At 56.9% G+C, this 27,673-nt stretch overlaps 1 protein-coding gene across 1 annotated transcript; it reads right to left on the bottom strand.

Moving 5' to 3' along the window:
* LOC121358337 (agrin-like) lies at positions 1-27,271 on the bottom strand (the record flags this gene model as incomplete). Its single annotated transcript, XM_041476439.1, has 20 exons — positions 1-2,004; positions 2,669-2,772; positions 4,115-4,339; positions 7,529-7,616; positions 8,448-8,637; positions 9,244-9,360; positions 11,262-11,373; positions 12,646-12,742; positions 12,834-12,968; positions 13,488-13,717; positions 14,782-14,997; positions 16,029-16,221; positions 17,791-18,144; positions 19,265-19,384; positions 20,333-20,447; positions 22,885-23,012; positions 24,738-24,872; positions 25,935-26,040; positions 26,302-26,441; positions 27,107-27,271. Coding segments are annotated over 20 exons (3,128 nt in total), but the record flags the coding sequence as incomplete, so codon positions are not given.
* Positions 27,272-27,673: the final 402 nt, after the last annotated feature.

Below are 27,673 nucleotides of genomic sequence, written 5' to 3'. Positions count from 1 at the left end.
TCAGCAGCTTCCCCATCCCTCTGGAGCTGGAACACCAGCCCAGTTGGGAATGCCATTCCCAAAATTTGGATGGGGGGGACTCCCAGACCCCTCCCTCCCATCCCACCCCAGCATTTCCCACCAGGAATCCCAATTTGGACCCAGCAGCCCCAAAAAATGGGAATTTTGGCACCCACAGAACGGCCCAGGCACAGCAGAGCCCTCATCCCACACAGGGCACAGCCCCCCATGGAATATTTCACCCTGCATTTTCCACAGGAATGTCACAGGTTGGGAATATTTATTTTTTTTAAAAAATCAAATAAACGAAATCAAAGCAGATCCAAGTGGTTTTTCCATTGGTTTTCCCTCTTGGTTCCACCTTTGTTCAGAGCTCACCCTGAGAGAAGAAATTTGACCTTTCCTGGCTCAAAAGTTGGTGCCAAAACCCCCATTTCAAAGGGTGCCCTGCAAAGTGGGGTGGAAATTTAGGGAAAAAAAAGCCAAATTCTGGCACCTTGGGCAGGAATTCCCATCCAGATCCTGCAGATGAATTCCCTAAAGTTGTTTTTCCACAGAGAAATTCCAGCTGAGGGTGGGAAAGGGACACAGAGGCCACAAAGCAGCAGGAAATCCTTCCACGGAGAAGGAATCCCAATGGAAGATGGGATTTCTTCCAGAGCTGGGATCCATCTGTTCTTCTCCACACCCAGGAGACCCCGAACTGCAGCCACACCCCAGAAAGTTCAGAACTGGCCCCAAAATTTTCCTTTCCTGGAAGAAAATGCTTCAAATTCCCCCAAATGCTCCCCAGCCCCGCTCCTGCTCCTGTTGGAGCCGTTCCTGCTGGGCTGGAAGCATCCAGAGGATGTGGAAGACCCAAAAACTCCAAGTCCACGATGAAAAATTCCAAATTCTCTTGGTGGGAGAGGCTCCAGTGGCAGCTCTGCGTTGCCAGGCTGGGAGGCAGAGGCTGGAGAATGCTGTGGGGCGTGGAAGGACACGTCCAGGAGATCTCTGAGGAGGGAAAAGGGAATCTCCTGGTCCTTTTGGAAGAGGGAGAGAATTCCCAGCTCTTGGAGAGGAGCTCCAAGTGATCCCCAGCATGAGGGAGGCCAAGGCTCGGTGGCTGGGGAGGCTCAGGACACGTCTGGATGAACACAAAATGTGGCAATGAGGTTTCACAGCTGCTCCTGCACGCATCCAAGAGGAAGAGGAGGAGGAGAACCGCTGGAAAAATCCACATTTTTGCCTCCCCAGCAGCTCTGAGTCCAGCAAAGAGTCCCGAGGCGAGCGCAGGGCGAAGCTCGGGCCCGGCTCTCTCCCTTCCAGCGCGTGGCATCCCTGATTTGAGCAGAGCTCGGAGGAGAAAAGCACTTGAGATCCTTACACACATAAATTACAGTGAGAGGAACAGGGGGCAGCAGGAATCAGGTGAACACGGGGCCAGGAGAAGGTTTGGAAGAGCCAGAGCCCGGAGCAGGGTGGAATTCCCACCCCGCGAATCCGTGAAGGCCTCGCCAGCACCAGCAGCGTTTCCCCCACGGGAGAACGGGGTTGTTTTTGGGAACAAACCCCCCAAAAAACAGGAAAAAAGGGGAAAAACAACCCCAAAACCAAAGAAGCTTCAAGTATGAAGAAGATCGACGCTGCAGTGGGAGAGTTCTGGTGTCACTTCTCGGGTCGAGCTTTGTTCCGCTGCTCGGGCCGAGCCTCGCCGCCCCCAGAGCCCGAAAGCAAAAAGGGTTTCCTGCCCTCCCTGTCCCCCCCAAAAATATAAAAAGCAATAAGTTTACAAAAATAGAAAATAATTACAGCAATAGGCAGGAGGGAGGGAGGAGGGAGCAGGGAGGGAGGTCCCTGGGCTCTATTTGGCCGAGCAGTGCAATATCCGCGGCCGGTTCAGGGCGTCCTCCAGCAGGTGCAGCTCCCGCCGGTCCACGAGCACGTCCCGCATGCAGCCCACGAAACCCGTGCTGAACGCCTTGGGCAGGCGCTGGGGCACGCTCAGCTTGTCCAGACCCCCTGGAAAGGGAGCAGGGGTCAGCTGGGATAGGGACAGAGCAGGGGACAGCACAGGGGACAGCACAGGGAACAGGGCACGTCCCACATGGAGCCATTAAACCCGTGCTGAACGCCTTGGGCAGGCGCTGGGGCACGCTCAGCTTGTCCAGACCCCCTGGAAAGGGAGCAGGGATCAGCTGGGATAGGGGACAGAGCAGGGGACAGCCCAGGGGACAGGGGACAGAGCACGGGACAGCCCAGGGGACAGGGCACAGGACAGCCCAGGGGACAGGGGACAGCACAGGGAACAGCCCAGGGGACAGGGGACAGAGCACGGGACAGCCCAGGGGACAGTGGAGGGGACAGCCCAGGGGACAGGACAAAACCTCGTTCCAGCTGACCCCCTGGAACAGAACGGGGTCAGCTGGGACTGGAGACAGCACAGGGGACAGCACAGGGACAGGGGACAGCACAGGGACAGGGGACAGCTCCCCTGAAATGGCACAGCATCAGCTCAGGGCAGGGGATAGGGGACAGACAGATGGCACAGCACAGGGGACAGGGCATTTTTCAGCCATCTGAGAGGCCACAGGATGGCGTTGAAGGAAGGAAGGGACATCCCCAACATCCCCAACATCCCCACCCCTCTGCAGGGGACACGGGGATGTCCCTTGCCTGGACTCACCCAGCCACAGCGCCCCGTCCGTGTCCAGCTGGGTGGCCCCGAGAGGAGAGGAGCCGGCGATGGGGGCCTCGTTCCCAACCTGCAGGGAGCCCTCCCTCTGCACCCTGCTCCCGAGGGAGGGAGGACAGCAGGGATTCAGGAAAGGCCCCGAAAGCCAGCCCAGAGCTGCTCCCTGCAGGTCCTGACACTGGGAACCAGCAGAGGGGCGGATTTTGGGATAAACTCCATCCCACCCCTGGGATTGGGATTTACCTGTGGGGTCTGTCCCCACTGCTGCCCTAAAGTGGGGCAGATTTTGGGATAGCCTCCACCCCATTCCTGGGATATCCACACCAGTGCTTTTCCAGCTGCAGGGCTGTAGTTACTTTATTTTTTCTATATCTTAAACTCTAAAACTCTAAATTTTCCTTTACTTAACGTGTCTCTGCTTTGAACTATAAATCCACATTCTCACTTCTAGCATTTAAATTTAGAAGCCTTTTCCAAGGTCTCAGATAAAATCCTGGGTTTAACTCTAAGCTTTGGCTTCCAGGCCCAAAGTTCTGAGAGTTCTTATCCAAGGAGAGATCCTTCAGGATCACGAAGCTCAGCTGGAGAAGCTGCCTCACTCCCAGCTACTCCATCCTGACCCTGACCCCGATTCTGATCCCGATCCTGATCCCAATCCCGATCCTGATCCAGATCCTTTACTTAACGTGTCTCTGCTTTGAACTATAAATCCACATTCTCACTTCTAGCACCTAACTCTGGAAGCCTTTTCCAAGGTCTCAGATAAAATCCTGGGTTTAACTCTAAGCTTTGGCTTCCAGGCCCAAAGTTCTGAGAGTTCTTATCCAAGGAGAGATCCTTCAGGATCACGAAGCTCAGCTGGAGAAGCTGCCTCACTCCCAGCTACTCCACCCTGACCCTGACCCCCATTCTGATCCCGATCCTGATCCCAATCCCAATCCTGATCCAGATCCAGATCCCAATCCCACTACTGATCCTGATCGCAATCCAGATCCTGATCCAGATCCCGATCCCAATCCAGACCCAGATTCTGATCCCAATCCTGATCCCAATCCCAAACCTGATCCCACTCCCGATCCAGATCCCAGTCCTGATCCTAATGCTGATCCAGATCCTGATCCAGATCCCAATCTCAATCCCCATCCCAATCCTGATCTAGATCCCAACCCAAATCCTGATCCAGATCCCAATCCCAATCCGGGTTCCAATCCCAATCCCAAATCCTGATCCCAATCCCGATCCTGATCCCGATCCCAATCCTGATCCCGATCCCAATCCCAATCCTGATCCCAATCCCTAATCCTGATCCAGATCCCGATCCCAATCCTGATCCAGATCCCAATCCAGATCCCCAATCCCAATCCAGCCGATAATCCCAACCCCAACCCCAATCCCAATCCCGCTCCCGCTCCCGCTCCCGCTCCGGCCGAGGCTCACCGGGAGGCGCGGATGTGCACCCACTGGTTGGTGTTGACGGGCACGCTGGAGCGCAGGGTGACGGCCTTGGAGCCCAGGTCGTAGCTGAGCTGCACGAAGCCGTCCACGATGGCCAGGGCGATGTAATCCGACCTGTCCAGCCCCTTCCCGCTCCACAGCAGCAGCCCCTGCGTCGCCTCGGTCTTGATGCTCAGCTCAAAGTGGTTGGACTGCAGGGCCTTCTCACTGCGGGGAAACCATGGGAGCCCCTCCAGCAGCCTCCCCCTGCTCCTCCTCCTCCTCCTCCCCGCGGGATAAACTCCCCGCCCGTCCCCACCTCTGGCCTGGAGGGTCACGGGTTTTGGGAGAATCTCCATCCCAGCGAGCAGCTCGGAGCTGGGTCAGCCTTCGTCCCACTCCTGGGGTTCACAGGAAGGGTCTGTCCCAGCTGCTGCCCTTCAGGGTGCCAGATTTTGGGATAATTTCCATCCCACTCCTGGGATTCACAGGAAGGGTCTGTCCCAGCTGCTGCCCTTCAGGGTGCCAGATTTTGGGACAATCTCCATCCCACTCCTGGGATTCACTCATGGGGTCTGTCCAGCTGCTGCCTTTGGGGATGGCAGATTTTGGGATAATCTCCATCCCATTCCTGGGATTCACCCATGGGGTCTGTCCCACCTGCTGCCCTTGAGGGTGCCAGATTTTGGGATAATTTCCATCCCACTCCTGGGATTCACAGGAAGGGTCTGTCCCAGCTGCTGCCCTTCAGGGTGCCAGATTTTGGGACAATCTCCATCCCATTCCTGGGATTCACTCATGGGGTCTGTCCCACCTGCTGCCCTTGAGGGTGCCAGATTTTGGGACAATCTCCATCCCATTCCTGGGATTCACCCATGGGGTCTGTCCTCACCTGCTGCATTTGGGGGTGGCAGATTTTGGGATAATTTCCATCCCACTCCTGGATACACAGCAAGGGTCTGTCTCAGCTGCTGCCCTAAGGGTGCCAGATTTTGGGATAACCTCCATCCCACTTCTGGGATTCACCCATGGGGTCTGTCTTCACCTGCTCCCTCTGGGGGTGGCAGATTTTGGGATAACCTCCATCCCACAAAGCAGCTGGGACAGCCTCCATCCCACTCCTGGGGCTGGGATACACAGGAAGGAGATTCTCTGGAGATTCTTTGCTTTTATCCTCGTGGAGCACAAGGATCAATCCCTGCCAGCTGTGACACAGCAGCCGTGGCACCCTGGGGACTGTCACGTGCCAGATTTTGGGATAACCTCCATCCCACTTCTGGGATTCACCCATGGGGTCTGTCTTCACCTGCTCCCTCTGGGGGTGGCAGATTTTGGGATAATCTCCATCCCACAAAGCAGCTGGGACAGCCTCCATCCCACTCCTGGGGCTGGGATACACAGGAAGGAGATTCTCTGGAGATTCCTGGCTTTTATCCTCATGGAGCACAAGGATCAATCCCTGCCTGGGGACTGTCATAGGAAGAGGACAGAGGCAACAAAACCCTTTCCCTTTCCCTTTCCCTTTCCCTTTCCCTTTCCCTTTCCTCTGGAGCTTCCCTGAAGGAGGAAAAATCCACTTTTTTGAATAAGAAGCACAGCCCAAATTGGCCGGGAAAAGGCTGGAAAAAAGCTGGAAAAAGCCGGGAAAAGGTTGGGAATGGTGACATTCCCTCTGCAAGGCAGCAGGGATTAGCTCAGGGAGGGGACACAGGGACAATTGTGAGCTCACGCTGCTGAAGGGCACTGCCCAGCTTAGGAGAACGCTCAGGATAATCCTAAAATTCCTAAAAATCCCTTTCCAGCCCCTCCCAATGGCGTGGACATGCAGGTGGTGGCTCTGCAGCCCCCCATGCACAGGCACAGCTCAGCCCCCACACAATGAGGTGGGATGGGATGGGACAGGCAGGGATCCCCCCCAAATCCCCCCCTTCCCACAGCAGGGAATGCTCTTGCACGGAGCAGGGAGTTTTAGGATCCCTTTTAGGGCTTCCCTTCCATGCAGGACAGACCCACAGCAAATCTCAGCTGTCCAGGGATTGGGATTTGTCCCCATCCTCCTGCCCTGACCCTTTTTCTGACCCCTCATCCACGCTGGAGATGTCCTGAGGGGTTCCCGGTGCCATGCTGGAAAAATCAAGGATCAGCACCCCCAGTTTCCATCTCCAACACCTCTGGCTGCTGCTGGAGCAGAAAACCACAGGGAATTTCCTTCCCTGTGCTCGTCCTTATTAAAATCATGCTTCAAAAATTCACTTGAGGCGTGCTGGGGGACAGCAGCTGGCCGTGGCAGGGTGGGGACAGCAGCTGCGTGTGACACAGGTGAAGCAGCTCCTGCTCAGCCCCACGAGCTGCTGTCAGCACCTGAGCCCTCCTCCCCAGGGAATGGCAAGAGTTTTCCACCAAAAACCCCGGGAGAGGCCCCAGATTCCTCCCCCCCAGCCCTGCCCTGAGCTGCCCCGGGGTTTGGGGTGACAATGGGGACGTGGTGAGGGTGGCAGGGCCGTACTTACGCTGGGATCTCATTGCTCAGGTGGCTTGGAAACAGAGAAACAGTGACATTGAGAAGGGACAGACAGACGCCCAGAGAGGGACAGACAGACACCCAGAGAGGGACAGACAGACACCCAGAGAGGGACAGACAGACACCCAGAGAGGGACAGACAGACACCCAGAGAGGGACAGACAGACACCCAGAGAGGGACAGACAGACACCCAGAGAGGGACAGACAGACACCCAGAGAGGGACAGACAGACACCCAGAGAGGGACAGACAGACACCCAGAGAGGGACAGACAGACACCCAGAGAGGGACAGACAGACACCCAGAGAGGGACAGACAGACACCCAGGGAGGGACAGACAGCACCTCCACGCGGACACCCCCCCCCCAGCAGGGCTGGGAAACCAGGAATGGGAGAGGCAGGAGGACACAGGAGTCTCCTGAAGGAGGAATTTCCAGCCTGGAGGAGCTCAGGGGGAGCTCTGCTCAATTCCAGAGGGAATTCCCAAGCACAAGGAGGAATTTCCAGCTCAGGGAGAGCTCTGCTCAATTCCAGAGGGAATTCCCAAGCACAAGGAGGAATTTCCAGCCTGGAGGAGTTCTGCTCAATTCCAGAGGGAATTCCCAAGCACAAGGAGGAATTTCCAGCCTGGAGGAGCTCTGCTCATTCCCAGAGGGAATTCCCAAGGAGCAGCACATCCATGGACACCCCAGGCTGCTCCCCAGCCCGGGGTTGGGACAGTCCCACACGTCCCATCCCTGCGGGACACTCAGGATCCTCCTCCACCCCATTCCCAGCACCACAGCCAGGCCTGGAGCTGGGAATTTGGGGCAAAACCCGGGAGAACCAGGATCAGCCAGCTCCGTTTGGAGCTCCTGGATCCCGGCTCCTCCTCCCCGGCTCCTGGGGACAGGTACCTCTTGGTGACAGCGTTGTGGTACTCCAGGTACGTGCGGCCGTCGAAGGCCACGGCCTCGGCGTCCCCCGCCGCCTTCTCGATGATCACTGAGGGGAAACAGGGACATGGCAAAGGAACGGCCAGGGGATTCCTGGGAGGTGGGGAAACCCCCCCCAGCAGCCCGGCCAGCACAGGGACACGGCCCCGTGTCCCCAGCGAGTGTCACCCGGGGGTCGGAGGGGCTGTGGAGCCTGGGGGGGATTCAGGGTCCCTCCCAAGCCAACCCATCCCGCAGCTCCCCAGCTGAGATCTCCAAGGGTTCTCCTCTCCCAGAACTTCCTGACTGGTGCTGGTTTTCATCACAACCCCTGCTGGACGTGCTGAACTTCTGCTGGAGGTTTTCCAGGTTTTCCATCCAGCCTCCCGTGGCCACCTCCAGCCCCCTGGGCCACCCCCACCTTCCCTGGGCCACCTCCAGCTCCCATGGCCACCTCCAGGCTCCCATGGCCACCTCCAGCCCCCATGGCCACCTCCCCTTCCCCATGGGCCACCTCCAACCTCGTGAGCCACCTCCAGCCCCCATGGCCACCACCAGCCCCCCATGACCATCTCCAACTCCCCATGGCACCCCCAGCCCCCTGTGCCACCCCCAGGCGCCCATGGCCAACCCCAGCTCCCTGTGCCACCTCCACATTCCCTGTGTCACCTCCACCCTCCCCGTGCCACCCCCAGCCCCCCGTGGCCACCTCCAACCTCCCATGGCCACCTTGAGCCCCCTGTGCCACCCTCAGCCCCCCATGACCATCTCCAGCTCCCCATGGCCACCTCCACCCCTCTGGGCCACCTCCAGCTTCCCTGTGTCACCTCCACCTTCCCCGTGCCACCCTCAGCTCCCCATCCCAGCCCCCGTGCCACCCCCCAGCCCCCCTGGCACCCACCCTTCTCGCAGTGGGCCCCCGAGAAGCCCCTGTGGCAGGAGCAGTGGTAGCCCCCCAGGCTGGGGCTGCAGGAGCCCCCGTGCTGGCAGGGGTTGGGTTTCTGGGTGCAGGGGTGCCCCCGGAACGGGGAGATCTCCCTGGCACTGCGGATGTTCTGCTCCTTCAGCACGGGCACGCCGTCCAGGGAGATCTGCAGGAGCACGGAGGGCTCAGCGAGGAGCTGCTTGGCAGGGATTTCCCAAAAAAATGGGGAATTCTCATCCCTGGCAGCGTCCCAGGCCGGGCTGGGATGGTGGAAGGTGTCCCTGCCCATGGGGAGCTTGAAGGTTCCTCCACCCCAAACCAGGCTGGGATCCTCTGATGGTCCTTCCCACCCACCTCTGGTCATCTGGGGACACCAGGCAGTGTCCGTGGGGACAAGAGGAGATGGGAACCCATCCCTAAGGTGGGAACCCATCCCTAAGGTGGGAATCCATCCTTAATGTGGGAACTCATCCCTGACATGATGGGAACCCATCCCTGAGGTGGGAACCCATCCCTTATAATGGGAATCCATCCCTGAGATGATGGGAACCTATCCCTTAACCCTGAGGTGATGGAAATCCATTCCAAGTGTCCCCAAATCCCCCTTCTGTCCCCCACTGGTGCCACTTTTCCACCACCAGGACAGCTCCCAGGTCCATCCCAGGACAGGTGGGACACTGGGCTGTCCCAATGGACACTGGGCTGTCCCAGCAGGACACTGGGCTGACCAGCAGGACACGGGGGACACTGGGCAGTCCCAGCAGGACCTCACCCTCTGCACAGCTCCCTGGAAGCCGCTGGAGATGGCAGCTGCTCGAGCCAGCTTGGAGAAGTCGGGGGCTCCCCCCACATAGAAGGGCTCCTTGAGGTTCAGCACCATGTGAGGCACCTGGGGGAACAGGGACATCAAGGACAAGGTGTCAGCTCCTCCCTGGCTGTCCCTGCAGGGCCAGGAGCTGGCCTTGATGGTCCTCGTGGCTCTCTCCGTTTGGGAGATTTGATGATAATTTATTTGATGATAATTTATTTGATGGTAATTTATTTGATGATATTTTCTATTTTATTTATGACTCTACGGATGGAGCCTCCAGGAAACCTCCTCATGCCAAGGACTGCCAGGTCCCACCCCCAGCAGGCACCTGGGAAAGGTTTCCCCTGGATTAAATTTTGGGGAGAGGCTCTTCCCACACCCTCAGGCCTGGAGGGGGGCTCTGCTTTCGTGTGCCCCCCAAAATTGGGGTACCCAGACATTGCCCAGAGCCCCTGCAGGGCTGCTGCTCAATCCCAGCCCGTTCCAGAGGGATCCAGCCTGGCTGTCCCAAGTTTGAGGAGCAGGTTCAGCTTTTCTCCTGCACCCCATGGCTTGAGGAGGTTCTCCTGCACCCCACGTGGTGGTTTTGGAGGAGAAAATTCCCTCCTTGCTGTCACCAGCCCCAGGATTCCTGGGAATTCTCTGGGATGGAGCCAGGGCCACAGCAAGGACGGGGTGACATGGAGCACTAGCTAATGCTTTGTGGGATTAACACAAAATAAATGACCAGATTAATTGGAAATGGTCCCAAAACAAAAGGTGACAACTGGCTGGGAATGAAGCACAGGAGAGGGAATGAAGGGCACTAAACTACAGGGATCCTGAACCAGATGGGGAAGATGAAAAGCACAAAAATAGGCAGGAAGGAAGGAGATGAGATGGAGGCGTGGGGGGGTCATACTTATCTGTACCTTACGGGATTTCTGGGATCCAGACAGCAGGGGAGGGGAAAATACAAAGGAAAATCAAAGGGAGAGAGAGAAAAAAACAAAAAAAAAAAAAAAAAGAGAGAAAAGGGACATCAGTGGGGTGCCATTGCAACAGGCAGGGCTGCCACAACCCCGCTGCCACCAGGGCTGGGGGGCTCTGGGGGTGGCAGGGGGTGGCAGGAGGGTCACTGCCACCCAGGAGCTGCTCTGCTCAGAGAGGAGCTTGGAAAGAGGAGAGCGAGGGCAGGAAAATGCCTCTGTTGGTTCTGTGGGCTGAGGGGGGAGCTCAGCAGGGCTTCTCCTGGAAAAAGGGGAGGGAAGGGACCCCCAGGAATGCAGGGAGGGACAGGGAGAGGCTGGAACTGCAAAATTCCCAGCGGGGAGAAGAGCAGAGCAAGCACCAGGGGATGCAGCAGCAGCAGCAGGGCTGGGGATTTTCCTGCTCCCTGAGCTCCTCTCGCTGCTGGGCGGATCTTAATTAATGATTAATTAGTGACCCAGGGGTGCCTCACGTAGCTGTGCCAACACAGGGACAGGTGGGGACCTGGAATAAGGGAGGGGGGGTCCGGGAGAGGGTGGGGGGCTCATCCAAGGCATCCCTGGAACCTGGCTGAGATCTGGGCAGGGACAGGGATCCTTCCCTGCCTGCTGCTCCACCCTCAAACCCACGATTTAAAGCCCAGGAACCTGAGAAATTCCTCTCAAATCCACAGGCTAAAGTCCAGGAAGTTGAGAACTCCACTCTCCCACCTTCAAATTCATGATTTAAAGGCCAATATCCAGAGAAATTCCACTCAAACCACAGTTTAAAGCCAAGGAAACTGAGAATTCCACTCTTCCACCCTCAAATCCAGAATTTAAAGCCCAGAAACCTGAGAAACTGCCCTCAAATTCAGGATTTAAAGCCCAGGAACCTGAAAAATTCCCCTCAAATCCCGAATTTAAAGCCCAGGAACCTGAGAATTTCCCCTCAAATCCCAAATTTAAAGCCCAGGAGCCTGATAAACCCCGGAGGTGAGCAGGGCAGGGCCGGGGTCCCTCCCCACTCACCGGGGACTCCCCCGTCACCCTCTGGCCGTTGTTGACCCTCAGGACGCCCTTGCGGCCGCTCCTCTCCAGCAGGACGCTGACCCACGCGTTCAGGGGCACCGGCTCCCTGCTCCTGCGGGGGAAAAAAGGGGAAAAGAAAGGGTTAAAAGATGTGGGGGAGGTCGCCAAAGCGGGATGCTGAATAATCCCTGGGAAGGGAAGAGAAATTCCTGTTGGGTCTGCCCCGACACAGGGAATGTGTGATTGTCACCCCGAGGAACGGCCGTGGGGGGGGACTGCACACCGGCTGGGCCAGGCCTGGCATGTGGGGACACGGTGCCACCAGTGCCACCAGAGTGCCACCTGTACCCTCACCTGGGCAGGGCCACAGTGCCACCTGTACCCTCACCTGGGCAGGGAGAGTGCCACCACAGTGCCACCTGTGCCCTCACCTGGGCAGGGAGAGTGCCACCAGTGCCACCAGAGTGCCACCAGTGCCCTCACCTGGGCAGGGCCACAGTGCCACCAGAGTGCTACCAGTGCCCTCACCTGGGCAGGGCCACAGTGCCACCAGTGCCACCTGTACCCTCACCTGGGCAGGGAGAGTGCCACCGGTGCCAGCAGAGTGCCACCAGTGCCCTCACCTGGGCAGGGAGAGTGGCACCTGTACCCTCATCTTGGCAGGGCCACAGTGCCAGCAGTGCAGTGCCAGCAGAGCGGTGCCAGCAGTGCCTCAACTGAGTTATGGATTACTGATTATTGATGATGGATTATTTATTATGGGTTATCGAATGGGGTTATTGATTATGGATTATTGATTATTGAATGGGGGTTATTGATTGTGGGTTGTGGATTATTGATTATGGGTTATGGATTATTTATTATGGATTATGGGTTATGCATTGAGGGTTGTGGATTCCGGGTTATTGAGCCCAGATTGTGGATTGTGGGTTATGGGTTATGGATTCTGGGTTATTGATTATGGATCATGGGTTATGGATTATGGATTGTGGGTTATGGATTACAGATTGTGGATTATGGATTGTGCGTTATTGATTGTGGATTATGGGTTATTGATTGTGGATTGTGGATTATAGATTGTGGGTTATTGATTACGGATGATGGATTCTAGATTACGGATTGTGGGTTATGGACTGTGGATTTTTGTGGGTTACTGATTATGGATGATGGGTTCTAGATTATGGATTGTGGGTTATTGATTGTGGATTATGGATTGTGGGCTATTGATTGTGGATGATGGATTCTGGATTATGGATCCCCTCCCCTCCAGCTGCTCCCGGGATAACCCCGATGCCGTGGGCGTGGCAGCAGTGCCAGCCCTGCCAGCTGCGGGGTGCCCAGGGCGCTGTGGGTGGGGTTTGTCCCTCGCTGTCCCTGCACTCACTGCAGGTCGGGCACGAAGCTCTGCAGCCCGTTGAGCTCCAGGTAGGAGAAGCCGTTGAACTCGGGCAGGAAGGGCACGGACTGGTCCTGCTCTGTCACTGGGCACAAAGCGGGCAGCGTCAGGGGCACGGGGCACGGCACGCGTCCCAGAGGCCACCCCGGGCTGGGGACACCCCCCTGCCGTCCCACCTCGCTCGCAGAGGTCCCCTTCACGGCCCATGGGACAGGCACACAGCGGCCCCCCGTCGGGCAGCACCAGGCAGGTGGCAGAGACGTGGCACGGGGACGGCTCGCACGGGTTCCTCTCGAAGGCACACGTGGGGCCTGCGGGCACAGGCAGCTTGGCACCAACCCCCAGGCACATGGCCCCAGTGTCCCCCGTGTCCCCAGGGTCCCCCATGTCCCCAGTGTCCTCCACGTGGGGCCTGCGGGCACAGGCAGCTTGGCACCAACCCCCACAGCCCCAGTGTCCCCAGTGTCCTCCATGTCCCCAATGTCACCATGGGCATGTAGGCATCAAGGCACTGGCACAACGACCCCAAAAACTCCTTCAGAATCCCCCAGAGGGGTGAGAACCCCATGGTGCCCATCCCATACCCCAAAAACCCCTCAGAACCCCACAATGCCCACCCCATACCCCAAAACCCCTTCAGCACTGCTTGGTACCCACCCTGTACCCCAAAACCCCCTCAGCACCCCTCAGTACCCACCCCATACTCCAAAAACCCCCTTGGTACCCACCTTATACCCCAAAAACCCCCCTGAGACCCCCCACCCCACACCCCAAAAACCCCTTTGGTGCCCACCCCACACCCCAAACCCCCCTCGGTGCCCACCCCGTACCCGTGTAGGCCTCGGGGCACTGGCACTGGAACACGTCCTCGTCCTTGGCGTGGCAGGTGCCCCCGTGGTGGCAGGGGTTGGGCTGGCAGGGCTCGCTGCCGCACTCGCCCACGGCGCTGGCGTGCAGGACGTCGCCGGCGCCCTGGCGCAGCTCGTGCCCGCGGTTGTTGATGCCCAGCGCCCGCACGCAGCCCCGCAGGCCGCTGCTGGCACCCGTGCGCTCGGCCACCCTGAGGGGACACGGTGCCACGCGGGGTTTGTCACCGGGGAGGGCAGCGGGGTGGGCACGGTGGGAGGGAGGGAGGGGATGGGAGATGGCGCTGGGTTGGCACTGCCATGGGGACAGTGGCATGGTCACGGGGCAGTGCCATGCTCATGGGGCAGTGCCACGTTCACAGTGCCACCCTCACAGGGGCAGTGCCACACTCATAGGGGCAGTGTCACACCCATAGGGGCAGTGCCACACTATAGGGGCAGTGCCACACTCATAGGGGCAGTGCCACACCCATAGGGGCAGTGCCACCCTCATGGGGGCAATGACATGCTCCTGGGGCAGTGCCATGCTAACAGGGGCAGTGCCACCCTCACAGGGACAGTGCCACCCTCACAGGGACAGTGCCACCTGCAAGGGGCAGTGCCATACTCATGGGGGCAGTGCCACCTCCCAGGGGCAGTGTCACACTCATGGAGGCAGTGCCACACTCACGGAGGCAGTGCCATACTCATGGGGGCAGTGTCACCCTCCCGGGGGCAGTGCCACCCTCCCGGGGGCAGTGCCACCCTCACAGACCCAATGCCACACTCACAGCAGCAGTGCCACCAATCAGGCCCAGTGCCACCCTAACAGTGTCACCCTCAGAGGACCTGTGTCCCCTCATGGGGCAGTGCCATCCCCACAAGGGGAGTGCCACCCTCCCACGCACACTGCCACACTCATGGGGTAGTGCCACCCTCACAGTGTCACCCTCACGGAGCCAGTGCCCCCTCAAGGGGCAGTGCCACCCTCCCAGGGGCAGTGCCGCACTCACAGCACCAGTGTCACCCACCAGACCCAGTGCCACCTGCTGCTCCCCGTGCCCCACTCACAGTGCCACCCACCAGGCCCAGTGCCACCCCCTGATCCCCGTGCCACCCTCCCAGTGCCACCCTTGCAGCCCCGTGCCCACTCACAGTGCCCACTCCCAGTGCCACCCTCCCAGTGCCACCCTCCCGGTGCCACCCTCGCGGCCCCGTGCCCACTCCCAGTGCCACCCCCTGGTCCCCGTGCCCCCCTCGCGGCCCCGTGCCCACTCACAGTGCCGCGTGCTCGTCGGGCACCCCCCCGATGAAGAGCTCGGTGTCCAGGTTGAGCCCGTCGGTGCCCGGGGGGCTGTGCCCGCTCACCGGGGGCTCCCCGTCCACGGCCAGCGTGCCCGTGCGCCGGTTCCGTGTCACCACCAGCCGGTGCCAGCGCCCCGGCTGCACCCGCACCCGGCTGGTGACGGTGCCCGTGCCAGAGCCCGTGTCAAACCTGCCCAGATGGGGGCTGGTCAGTGCCCGAGGTGCCAGCTGGGCTGTGCCAGGGTGGCTGGCACCGCGAGCACTCGGGGAGCCTTCCCTCCCTCCCTCCCTCCCTACTCCTCTCTCCCTCTTTTTTCCCTCCCTCCCTCTTTGCATCCCTCCCTCTCTTCTTGTCTCCTTCCACTCCCTCCCTCCCTCCCTGCCCTGCCCTCCCCCTCCCCTCATTCCAAACCCATCCCCTTGGATTCTGGAATACAAAAAAAGCCACTCTGCCTCTTTCCTCCCTTCCCTTTTCCCCCTCTCTGCATTTCCATCCCAGTTCAAAAAAATAAAAAAAACCACCAAAAAAAGATCTCTCAAAAAATCTCAACCTGCCAAAAAAACTCAACCTGCCAAAAAACCCAACCTGCCAAAAAAACCCAACCTCCCACACTTGGGAGCTTTTCAAAATCCAAAGTGAGTTCACTTGGCTGAAAATAGGGAACAAGCTCCCTCAGTATTCCAACCACACCCTTCCAAAAACCAAAAAAATCCTGATTTTTGTCCACTTGGAGGCCTTTTAGGATAGAAATTCCCTCTCTTGGGATGCAAATTCCTGTCCTGGGCCCAGGGGCTCACCAGAGCTCGAGCTCCCTCAGTATTCCAACCACATCCCCCAAAATTTTTTAAAATCCTGATTTTTGTCCACTTGGAGGCCTTTTAGGATAGAAATTCCCTCTCTTGGGATACAAATTCCCTGTCTTGGGTCCTGGGACTCATCTGAGCTTGAGCTCCCTCAGTATTCCAACCACACCCCCAAAAACTTTTTAAAAATCCCGATTTTTGTCCACTTGGAGGCCTTTTAGGATAGGAATTCCCTGTCCTAGGTCCTGGGATTCTCCTGGGGCTCCACCAGGGGCTCACGTGAGCTCGAGCTCCCTCAGTATTCCAAAAACCAAAAAAAATCCCGATTTTTGTCCACTTGGAGGCCTTTAGGGTAGGAATTCCCCCTCCTGGGATAGGAACCCCCCCTTTTAGGACTCACTCCCACCCCGGGCTGACCTGAGCTCCACGAAGCCCCCGAGCAGAGCCAGAGAGATGAAGTCCTTGCCGTGGCGCTGGGCGTTGTAGAGGAGGAGCCCGTCGGGCTCCAGCGCGCGGAACTCCATGGAGATCCGCACGGTGTGGTACGCCTTCATGGTGCGGAACGCCAGCACGGAACGGCCCCCGAAACGAGGGATGGACGGGCTGGAGGCTGAGGGGAAAACGGGGAAAAATGGGGGGGAGGACAGGGAGGAGAAATGGGAAGAACGGGGGAGAATGGAGGGGAAATGGAGGAAGAAGGGAGGAGGAATGGAGGTAGAAAGAGGGAAGAAAAGGGGGGAAAAAGAGGGAGAAACGGGGAGGAAAAATGGGAAGAACGGGGGAGAATGGGGAAAGAGAGGGGGAAGAACGGGAAAAGAAAAGGGGAGGAAAGGAGGAGAAATGGGGGAGAAGAGGGAGGAAAAAGGGGAAGAACGGGGGAGAATGGGGAAAGAGAGGGGGAAGAACGGGAAAAGAAAAGGGGAGGAAAGGAGGAGAAATGGGGGAGAAGAGGGAGGAAAAAGGGGAAGAACGGGGGGAGAATGGAGGGGAAATGGAGGAAGAAGGGAGGAGGAATGGAGGGAGAGAGGGGGAAGAAAAGGGGAGGAAAAGGGGGGAAATAGGGGTGAAAAACAGGGGGGAAAGGGGAGAAATGGGGAGGAAAAAGGGGAAGAAAGGGGAAGAATGGGGGAAGAGAGGGGAAAGAAAAGGGGAGGAAAAATAGGGGTGAAAAATGGGGGAAAAAGGGGGAGAAATGGGAGGAAAAAGGGGAAGAACGGGGGAAAAGAGGGGGAAAGGGAGAAGAGAGGAGGTAAAGGGGGATAAAAAAAGGAGATAAAAAAGGGGGGAAAGGAAAGGAAAGAAAAGGAAAGGAAAGGAAAGGAAAGAAAAGGAAAGGAAAGGAAAGGGGAAAAAGGCAACTTCTATTGAGTTTGGGTTCACAAAAAGGGCAACTTTTCTGTGCCTCCCTTGGGGTGGTCTGGGACTCCAAATCCCATCAAACCAGCAGGGCTGGACACCCACAGCTTGGAGAGCTCCAGGTGACAGCTTTAGGGACAAAGCTTTTTGGGAATGAGCCCACCCAGAGCCCCTGGTGTGACCCCCAAGTGCCAGGGGCAGCTGCCAGCTGCTGCAAGGGCTGGGAAAGGAGGCTGCACCCCTGTCCTGGGTGGCACTGGGGGACACTGGGGGACACTGCCACCAGCTGGGACAACGAAGCAGCAGCTCCCAACCTCTTTGGGATCAGGATGGAGCCAGGGAGGAGCTGCTCCTGCTCTCCTTTTACAACCTCTTGTACCTGCACAAGCTGCTGTGGCAGAGCTGGCACAGCTGGTGGCACCAAGCCGTGCCAGGGTTGATTTGGGGTTGGCTGGCACGTGTCCCCTGTCCCTCTGTCACCACTGCTGTGGTGTTTTTTAGCTGTTTATAGGTTTTTTTTAGCTATTTATAGTGGGGTTTTTTAGTTGTTTAGTGATTTTTTACCTGTTTATGGTGTTTTTTGGCTGTTTATAGTGGTTTTTTAATTGTTTAGTGATTTTTTAGCTGTTTATATTGTTTTTTAACTGTTTATAGTGGGGTTTTTTTAGCTGTTTAGTGATTTTTTAGCTGTTTCCCACCTCTGGAAGTGCCCAAATCCAAACTGGCACAACCTGGCACAGCGGGGGCGGCATCCTACCCACGCCAAGAGGCACGAAGTGATTTCTAAGACCCAAAACTTGGGATTTTTCGCAGCACCACCTACATTTCTCACACACGGCCCCCCCTCTGCCCGCGGGGCAGCTGCAGCTGAAGTCGTGCCCGTCGTCCTGGCAGGTGCCACCGTGCAGGCAGGGCTGGGACTCGCAGGGCCGCGGGGCTCGCGTGGTGCCAGGGGGCAGCGGGGTGGGCTTCCTCCTGCTGCTGCTGCTGCTGCTGCCAGGGCTCCTGCTGCTGCCAGGGCTCCTGGTGCTGCCCACCACGGGGCCGGGGCTGCCCCCGGGCTCGGCGTGCTGCCCCAGGGCCGCGGTGGCCGCGGGCACCCTGCGGGTGGTGCCCGGCGCCATGGTGGTGGCCGTGGTGGTGGTGACGGTGGTGGTGAAGAGCCGGGGGATCCAGTCTGGAACACAGCAGGGCTGGGGTCAGAGGGGGAGGGGATGGGGGCAGCTGGGGGGATTTGGGGCAGCTGGGGATGGGGTTGGGGTCAGGTGTGGGTTAGGTTTACATTCATGTGTGGGTTAGGTTGAGGGTCAGGTGTGGGTTAGGTTTCGGGTTAGGTATGGGTTAGGTTTAGGGTCAGGTGTAGGTTAGGTTTAGGGACAAATGTGGGTTAGGTTTAGGGTCAGGTGGGGGTTAGTTTTAGGGAAAAGTGGGGGTTAGGTTTAGGGTTAGGTTTAGGGTCAGGTATGGGTTAAGGTTTAGTGTTAGTTTTAGGGTCAGGTGTAGGTTAGGGTTAGGGACAAGTGTGGGTTAGGTTTAGGGTTAAGTGTGGGCTATTTTTAGGGTCGAGTGTGGGTTGCGGGTTAGGTATGGGTTAGGTTTAGGGTCAGGTATGGGTTAGGGTCAGGAATGGATTTGGGTTAAAGCTAGCATTAGGGTTAGGGTCAGGTGTGGGTTAGGGTCAGGAATGGATTTGGGTTAAAGCTAGCATTAGGGTTAGGGTCAGGTTTAGGGTTAGGTTTAGGGTCAGGCATGGGTTTGTTTCAGGGTCAGGTGTGGGCTATGAGAGGAGCAGCCAGCGTGGTCATAGAGGAGAAATCTGCAACCTAAGAAGCCTCAAAGTGGACAAAGATTGGGTTTTCCTGGGATGCTGCCTGTGCCTGTGCCAGGCTCCGTGTGCCCACTTTTCCTGGGAAATCTGGCACGGGTGGAGCAGAAGCTGTCCCAGACTGGCCACCACCCCCCGAATCCCAGGATCCCTTTGCAGGCCACAGCCCCACGGGTGGCACTGCCATATCCCATGGAAAAAGGGGGAATTTTAACCCTTTGCTGGTTCACTCGGAGCGTGGGGAGGCCCTGGAATGGATTTCCCAGAGAAGCTGAGGCTGCCCCATCCCTGGAAGTGTCCAAGCACCCTCTGGAAGATCCCTGCCCATGTCCAGACCCTTTTAAGGTCCCTCCCAACCCCAAAAATGTTTGGGGGTTGGGATTCCTCCACCATGAGAAGCTTTTGAAGGGTTGCCAAGACCAGCAGAGCCCCCTGGCATTCTGAAACCCCAAAGCAAGCGAGGGGGACTCACCAAAATCCATGAATTTGATGTGCTCCTGCTGGGGCTTCTTCACCAGGATGGTTTTTCTCTTGGCAGCTCGGAGCTGCTTCAGCAGGGCCCCCTGGATGTCAGCAGCCGTGTAGGACGTGGCTGGTGCCAGCCAGGAGGGCAAAGGAGGGAAGCAACAGTGAGCATTCCAACAGGAATTTCCCTCCCATGACCTCTCCAAATGTCTCCTCTCCCAAGGAAATAATCCTCCTTTGCCAAGGAAATAATCCTCCTTTCCAAGGAAAATAATTCTCCTTCCCAAGGAAATAATCCTTCTTTCCCAATGAAATTAACCCTCCTTTCCCAAGGAAAATAATACTCCTTCCCAAAGAAAATAAACCTCTATTCTCAAGGAAAATAAACCCCCTTTCCCAAGGAAAATAACTCTCCTTTCCACGGAAAATAATCTTCCTTTCCAAGGAAAATAACCCTCCTTTCTAAGGAAAATAATCCTTCTTTCCCAAGGAAATAATCCTCCTTTCCAAGGAAAATAAACCACCTTGTCCCAAGGAAAATAACTCTCCTTTCCACGGAAAATAATCTTCCTTTCCAAGGAAAATAATCCCTCCATTCCCAAGGAAAATAAACCACCTTTCCCCAAGGAAAATAACTCTCCTTTCCAAGGAAAATAATCTTCCTTTCCAAGGAAAATAATCCCTCCATTCCCAAGGAAAATAACCATCCTTTCCCAAGGAAATAACCCTCCTTTCCAAGGAAAATAAACCACCTTGTCCCAAGGAAAATAACTCTCCTTTCCCAAGGAAAATTAACCCTCCTTTCCAAGGAAATAACCCTCCTTTCCCAAGGAAAATAATCCCTCCATTCCCAAGGAAAATAACCATTCTTTTCCAAGGAAAATTACCCCTCCTTTCCCAAGGAAAACCCTCCCAGCTTCCTCAGCGTGCAGCCCCTCCCAGCTCCCCTCACACGGAAATTTTGCAGGATAAAAGACCCAACCCCACTGAATTTTAGGATGGTTCTTTCCCTCTCCGCCCCACACGGATTTCCCAGCCAGAATTCCTGCTGGGAATGCCCAGGGAATGGCCCCACCTGGGTCAAAGTGGGCCTCCACGATGACCCTGACGGCGCTGCTCTGGCCCAGGTCCCGCACTCGGATGCTCTTGAAATCCTTCCTGACATCAGAAGCCCGGAACAGCTCGTCCAGCTGGGGAAGGAAAGGGTTAACAGGGAGATCCTGGCACGGGGATCCTGCCAGGGAAAGATCCAGGCTTGGATTTGCTTCCTGTTTGCAAGGCAGCCAGGTGACAGGGAGGGGACAGGGGACAATTCCTGCTGCTCTTTAGGGCCAAGGGAAGAATGGGATCCATAAACAATTCCAGCTGTTCTTTATGGCCAAAGGAACAACAGGATCTATAAACAATTCCAGGTGTTCTCTAGGGGCAAGGGAAAAGTGGGATCCATAAACAATTCCAGGTGTTCTCTAGGGCCAAGGGAAGAATGGGATCCATAAACAATTCCAGCTGTTCTTTATGGCCAAAGGAACAACAGGATCTATAAACAATTCCAGGTGTTCTCTAGGGGCAAGGGAAAAGTGGGATCCATAAACAATTCCAGGTGTTCTCTAGGGCCAAGGGAAGAATGGGATCCATAAACAATTCCAGCTGTTCTTTATGGCCAAAGGAACAACAGGATCTATAAACAATTCCAGGTGTTCTCTAGGGGCAAGGGAAAAGTGGGATCCATAAACAATTCCAGGTGTTCTCTAGGGCCAAGGGAAGAATGGGATCCATAAACAATTCCAGCTGTTCTTTATGGCCAAAGGAACAACAGGATCTATAAACAATTCCAGGTGTTCTCTAGGGGCAAGGGAAAAGTGGGATCCATAAACAATTCCAGGTGTTCTCTAGGGCCAAGGGAAGAATGGGATCCATAAACAATTCCAGCTGTTCTTTATGGCCAAAGGAACAACAGGATCTATAAACAATTCCAGGTGTTCTCTAGGGGCAAGGGAAAAGTGGGATCCATAAACAATTCCAGGTGTTCTCTAGGGCCAAGGGAAGAATGGGATCCATAAACAATTCCAGCTGTTCTTTATGGCCAAAGGAACAACAGGATCTATAAACAATTCCAGGTGTTCTCTAGGGGCAAGGGAAAAGTGGGATCCATAAACAATTCCAGGTGTTCTCTAGGGCCAAGGGAAGAATGGGATCCATAAACAATTCCAGCTGTTCTTTATGGCCAAAGGAACAACAGGATCTATAAACAATTCCAGGTGTTCTCTAGGGGCAAGGGAAAAGTGGGATCCATAAACAATTCCAGGTGTTCTCTAGGGCCAAGGGAAGAATGGGATCCATAAACAATTCCAGCTGTTCTTTATGGCCAAAGGAACAACAGGATCTATAAACAATTCCAGGTGTTCTCTAGGGGCAAGGGAAAAGTGGGATCCATAAACAATTCCAGGTGTTCTCTAGGGCCAAGGGAAGAATGGGATCCATAAACAATTCCAGCTGTTCTTTATGGCCAAAGGAACAACAGGATCTATAAACAATTCCAGGTGTTCTCTAGGGGCAAGGGAAAAGTGGGATCCATAAACAATTCCAGGTGTTCTCTAGGGCCAAGGGAAGAATGGGATCCATAAACAATTCCAGCTGTTCTTTATGGCCAAAGGAACAACAGGATCTATAAACAATTCCAGGTGTTCTCTAGGGGCAAGGGAAAAGTGGGATCCATAAACAATTCCAGGTGTTCTCTAGGGCCAAGGGAAGAATGGGATCCATAAACAATTCCAGCTGTTCTTTATGGCCAAAGGAACAACAGGATCTATAAACAATTCCAGGTGTTCTCCCTGGCACGGGGATCCTGCCAGGGAAAGATCCAGGCTTGGATTTGCTTCCTGTTTGCAAGGCAGCCAGGTGACAGGGAGGGGACAGGGGACAATTCCTGCTGCTCTTTAGGGCCAAGGGAAGAATGGGATCCATAAACAATTCCAGGTGTTCTTTATGGCCAAAGGAACAGGATCCATAAACAATTCCAGCTGCTCTTTAGGGCCAAAGGAACAACAGGATCCATGAAGTGGGACAGGGATGTTCTGTGACAATTCCTGCTGTTCTTTAGGGCCAAGGGAAAAGTGGGATCCATAAACAATTCCAGGTGTTCTTTATGGCCAAAGGAACAGGATCCATAAACAATTCCAGCTGCTCTTTAGGGCCAAAGGAACAACAGGATCCATAAACAATTCCTGCTGCTCTTTAGGGCCAAGGGAAAAGTGGGATCCATAAACAATTCCTGCTGCTTTTTAGGACCAAAGGAAGAATGGGATCCATAAACAATTCCAGCTGCTCTTTAGGACCAAGGGAACAACAGGATCCATGAAGTGGGACAGGGATGTTCTGTGACAATTCCTGCTGTTCTTTAGGGCCAAGGGAAGAGCAGGATCCATAAATCAAGCGGGACAGGGAGCCACCGTCCATTTTGTGACCACTTTGGGCTCATCCTGGGGGTGTAGAGCCAAGCTGGATCCATTGAGGAGATCTTTTTAATCAATCCCTGCTTTATTCTTGAAGGCTGTTCTAGGGCAGCCTCAGGGCACCAGCAGGGCTCCCTTTGGTGGCAGCTGTGCCCCCCAGGGGCACGGAGCTCACCGCGCTCTCGATGCTCCGCGCCGTCTCCCCAAAGAGCTCGGATTTGGGGTCGGCCATCTCCGGGGTGTAGAACAGCTCCTGGCCCTCCACCTCCTCCAGGATCAGCACTCCTTGGAACACTTTGGTGGCTGGGGGAGGAGGGAACACAAGACAAAACCCTTGAGCTGGGCAGGGGTGGCGAGGGAGCGCCGGAGTCCCTGGGAGAGGGGGATGGCAGTGTGGGGGTAGTGCCAGTGCCGGGTTAGTCGGGATGGGACGGGGACAGCCATGGAGGATTAGTGCTGGAGCAGATGGCAAAGACCAGGCTGGAGATGGCAGCTTTTACCAGACGGGTTCCTGCGAGCTCCGGCCCGGAGAGCAGCCCCCCTGCACCGCTGGGTGACAAGAGAGACACGTTAGAGGACACGCCACGGCCCGGGGGCACCCACAGGGGCACAGCGGGGCCAACCCGGGGCTGGGGGCGAGGGGGACACCTGGCACAGGGCAACCACAGCCCTGCCAAACCACATGGAACTGCAGCAGGAATGCCAGGGCTGGATCCTGCCCTGGGGATGCAGAGGATGGAGAGATCCCGCTGTGGGAACCACACAGGAGCCTCCTTTTCCTTTCCATTTTCCCCTTTCCTTTTCCCTTTCTCTCTCCCTTTCCATTTTCCCTTTCCCTCTTCCTTTTCCCTCTCCCTTTTCCCTTTTCCTTCCCCTTTCCCTCTTCCTTTCTCTTTTTCTTTTCCCCTTTCCCTCTCCCTTTCCCTTTTCCCTTCTCCCTTCTCCTCTCCCTTTTCCTTCCCCTTTCCCTCTCCTTTTCTCTTTTCCTTTTCTGCTTTCCTTCTCCTTTTCCCTCTCCCTTTCCTTTTCCTTCTCCTTCTCCCTTTCCCTTCACACAGGACTTTTAACCCTTTATGGGTTAAAAGGGAAAGTGCTGTTTTCCCAGAGGCAAAGGGGATGTCCCACTGGAAACCCCAAGGAACAAGGAAGGACTTGAGCGAGGAAAAATCTGGGACGTGGCCCCTGAGGAACAATTTTCAGGATAACGAGGATATTCTGACAGAGCAGAGGTGGGGCTGTGCTTCCTCAGATTGTGGGAAGGAGGAGAGATCCCAGCTGGATCAGGGAGCAGCAAACACCCCCAGGAAGATCCCAAATCTTCCCCCAGCCCCAAATTCACTTGGAGAGCTCTGTGGCTCATCCCCCTTGAAAGATCCCAAACTCCTGACCCCAAATCAACCCCAAATCAACCCCAAATCAGCCCCAAATCCACCTGGGCAGTTCTGTGTGTCATTCCCCTTGAGAGATCCCAACTCCTGACCCCAAATGGACCCCAAACCCTACCCCAGTGCCAAATTCACTTGGAGAGCTCTGTGGCTCATCCCCCTTGAAAGATCCCAAGCTCCTGACCCCAAATCCAGCTGGGCAGTTCTGTCTCCTCTCACCCTGAGAGTTCCCAAACTCCTGACCCCACACCAGCCCCAAATCCACCTGGGCAGTTCTGTGTCACCCTACCTTGAGAGATCCCAAACTCCCGACCCCAAACGGACCCCAAACCCTCCCCTAGCCCCAAATCCACCCAGGGAGCTCTGTGGCTCATCCCCCTTGAGAGATCCCAAGCTCCTGACCCCAAATCCAGCTGGGCAGTTCTGTGTCCTCCCACCCTGAGAGATCCCAAACTCCTGACCCCATATGGACCCCAAACCAGCCCCAAATCCGTCTGGGCAGTTCTGTGTGTCATTCCCCTTGAGAGATCCCAATTCCTGACCCCAAACCAGCCCCAAATCCAGCTGGGCACTTCTGTGTCCTCCCACCCTGAGAGTCCCCCACTCCTGGCCCCAGAGGAGCCCACCCCAGCCCCAGGCTCACCGGGGCAGTTGCTCCCCTCGGCGTCGGCCGCGGCGGTTTTGCCGTCGGAGCAGCAGCCCAGGGCGCTGTTGTAGCACGTGGCCCTCTCGATGGCAGGTGTGGATGTCACCTGGCCCTCGTCCAGCTCCTCCTCACCTGGGGGACAGCCAGGGGACACCCGGCAGTGACGCCTCTGCGTGGCACCCGCCCCGCTCGTGGTGACATGCTGGGGGTGGCTGAAGCCAGCAGGGGACATTCAGTGGGCTGGCCCAGGGGACATTCAGTGGCACTGTCACAGTGACACTGAGCATGGCACTGCCCTGGGGACACTCAGTGTGGTACTGTCCTGGGGCACTGGGCATGGCACTGCCCAGGGGACATTCAGTGGCACTGTCACAGTGACACTGAGCATGGCACTGCCCTGGGGACACTCAGTGTGGTACTGTCCTGGGGCACTGGGCATGGCACTGCCCAGGGGACATTCAGTGGCACTGTCACAGTGACACTGAGCATGGCACTGCCCTGGGGACACTCAGTGTGGTACTGTCCTGGGGCACTGGGCATGGCACTGCCCAGGGGACATTCAGTGGCACTGTCACAGTGACACTGAGCATGGCACTGCCCTGGGGACACTCAGTGTGGTACTGTCCTGGGGCACTGGGCATGGCACTGCCCAGGGGACATTCAGTGGCACTGTCACAGTGACACTGAGCATGGCACTGCCCTGGGGACACTCAGTGTGGTACTGTCCTGGGGCACTGGGCATGGCACTGCCCAGGGGACATTCAGTGGCACTGTCACAGTGACACTGAGCATGGCACTGCCCTGGGGACACTCAGTGTGGTACTGTCCTGGGGCACTGGGCATGGCACTGCCCAGGGGACATTCAGTGGCACTGTCACAGTGACACTGAGCATGGCACTGCCCTGGGGACACTCAGTGTGGTACTGTCCTGGGGCACTGGGCATGGCACTGCCCAGGGGACATTCAGTGGCACTGTCACAGTGACACTGAGCATGGCACTGCCCTGGGGACACTCAGTGTGGTACTGTCCTGGGGCACTGGGCATGGCACTGCCCAGGGGACACTGAACAAGACACTGCCCCAGGGACACTGAGTGTGGCACTGCCCAGGGGACACTCAGTGGTACTGCCCAGGGGACACTCACCGTGGCACTGCCCAGGGGACACTCAGTGGCACTGCCCAGGGGACACTCACCGTGGCACTGCCCCACGTGCTTGACCGTGATGTGCTGGCCCTGCCTGCAGGCGATGGTCCGCAGCTGGCACTGGTCCCCGTAGGTGACACCATCAGAGCCACACACCTGGGGACACAGGGGACACCGGAGCTGCCCCTCTGGGCCCCTCCCAGTGGCACCAACAGGGCCCTGAACCCTGGCAGTGATTGTGGGGGGCTCCTCTGGGGCACAGAGGGACCCAGGGCGGGCTGGGGGGCACAGAGCAGCTCAGGGATGCCAGGAGACATCTGTGACCTGTGTGTCCCCCTTGCCCAGCAGGGAACAACTCCTGCAGGGTTTCGTGTCCCACCCCAAAGGTCCCCAAGCCCCCCAGAGGTGTCCCCAGACCTTGGTGGTGTTGGCCTCGGAGCACAGCGGGGACGGGCACTCGCAGTGGGCGAAGCCGTTCAGCTCCACGCACGAGGCCCCGAAGTCACAGCTCAGCTCCTCGCAGGACCTGGGGGCTGAGGGGTCTGGGCAGGGCGAGAGGGGGAGCCGGGAAAACATCCCAGTTAGCAGGAGCCAAAATCCCAGTTAGCAGGAGCCAAAATCCCAAACAGGCAGGAGCCAAAATCACAAACAGGCAGGAGCCAAAATCCCAGTTAGGCAGGAGCCAAATTCCAAATAGGCAGGACCCAAACCTCAAATACACAGGACCCAGAACCCCCAGTGCTGCAGGACCCCAAATCAGCAGGACCCAAACCCCAAATAAGGAGGACCCCAAATCCCAAATACGGAAAAAAACACAGTTATGGGGTGGGAATGGGGGAAGGGGGGCCTGGCAGCCATGTGGGAATGGGGGTGGTGATGTGCCATCCGTGTCACTCAGGGAAGTGTCCCACCCGTGGGCAGTGTCCCCTCACTGTCACTCAGGGGTGCCCCATCCCTGTCACTGATGGGTGACACTCCTGTCCCACTCAGGGGTGTCCCCTTGCTGTCCCTTAGGAGTACCCCATCCCTGTCCCTCAGGGGTGTCCCCTCGCTGTCACTGTCACTGTCACTGGTCACCCCTGTCCCACTCAGGGGTGTCCCCTTGCTGTCCCTTAGGAGTACCCCATCCCTGTCCCTCAGGGGTGTCCCCTCACTGTCACTGTCGGGTGACACCCCTGTCCCCTCGGGCAGTGTCCCCTCTCCCCCTGTCACGGTCACTCACGCGTGCAGCCGCTCCTGCCGTCGGTGACGATGCCGCGGAAGTTCCAGAAGCCGGGCTCGCAGCGGTCGCACTTGAGGCCGCCCACGCCGGGCTTGCAGGAGCACTGGCCCGTGCCCGGGTCACAGGAGCCACCGTAGGAGCCGTAGGGGTTGCACTGGCACGTGCCTGAGGGCAGGGACAGCAGGGGACAGCCGTGTCACCTGTGCCACCCTGTGCCACCCTCCTCCATCAGCCCCCAGGCTGAAGCCGCTGTCATCAAGAGCTCGTCTCTCATTAACATCAAAGGGGAAGGAAGCTATTAGAGGGTGATTATTAATTCATTAACCAGCAGCTTGATGGAGGGAAGGCAGCCAAAGATAGACAGCCAGACGCTGTCCTTGTCCCAGCGGGAAAGGGACACAAAGGGACACAAAGGGACAGCTGGGGAGCAGCAGGAGGGGGTGAGGACATCCCAGGGGCAGGGAAAGGGAATGCCCATGGATAAACCTGGCCCAGGGGTTCAGCTGCTCCTTGGGTGGTGAGGGACACACGTGGGACACAGGTGGGACACGGGTGGGACACAGACTG

This window comes from Pyrgilauda ruficollis, unplaced genomic scaffold (assembly GCF_017590135.1).
Source record: "Pyrgilauda ruficollis isolate IOZ18807 unplaced genomic scaffold, ASM1759013v1 scaffold382, whole genome shotgun sequence".
Classification (NCBI taxonomy): Eukaryota; Metazoa; Chordata; class Aves; order Passeriformes; family Passeridae; genus Pyrgilauda; species Pyrgilauda ruficollis.
Note: the sequence above shows the minus strand (reverse complement) of the source record. Positions and strands in the feature narration are given on the sequence as shown.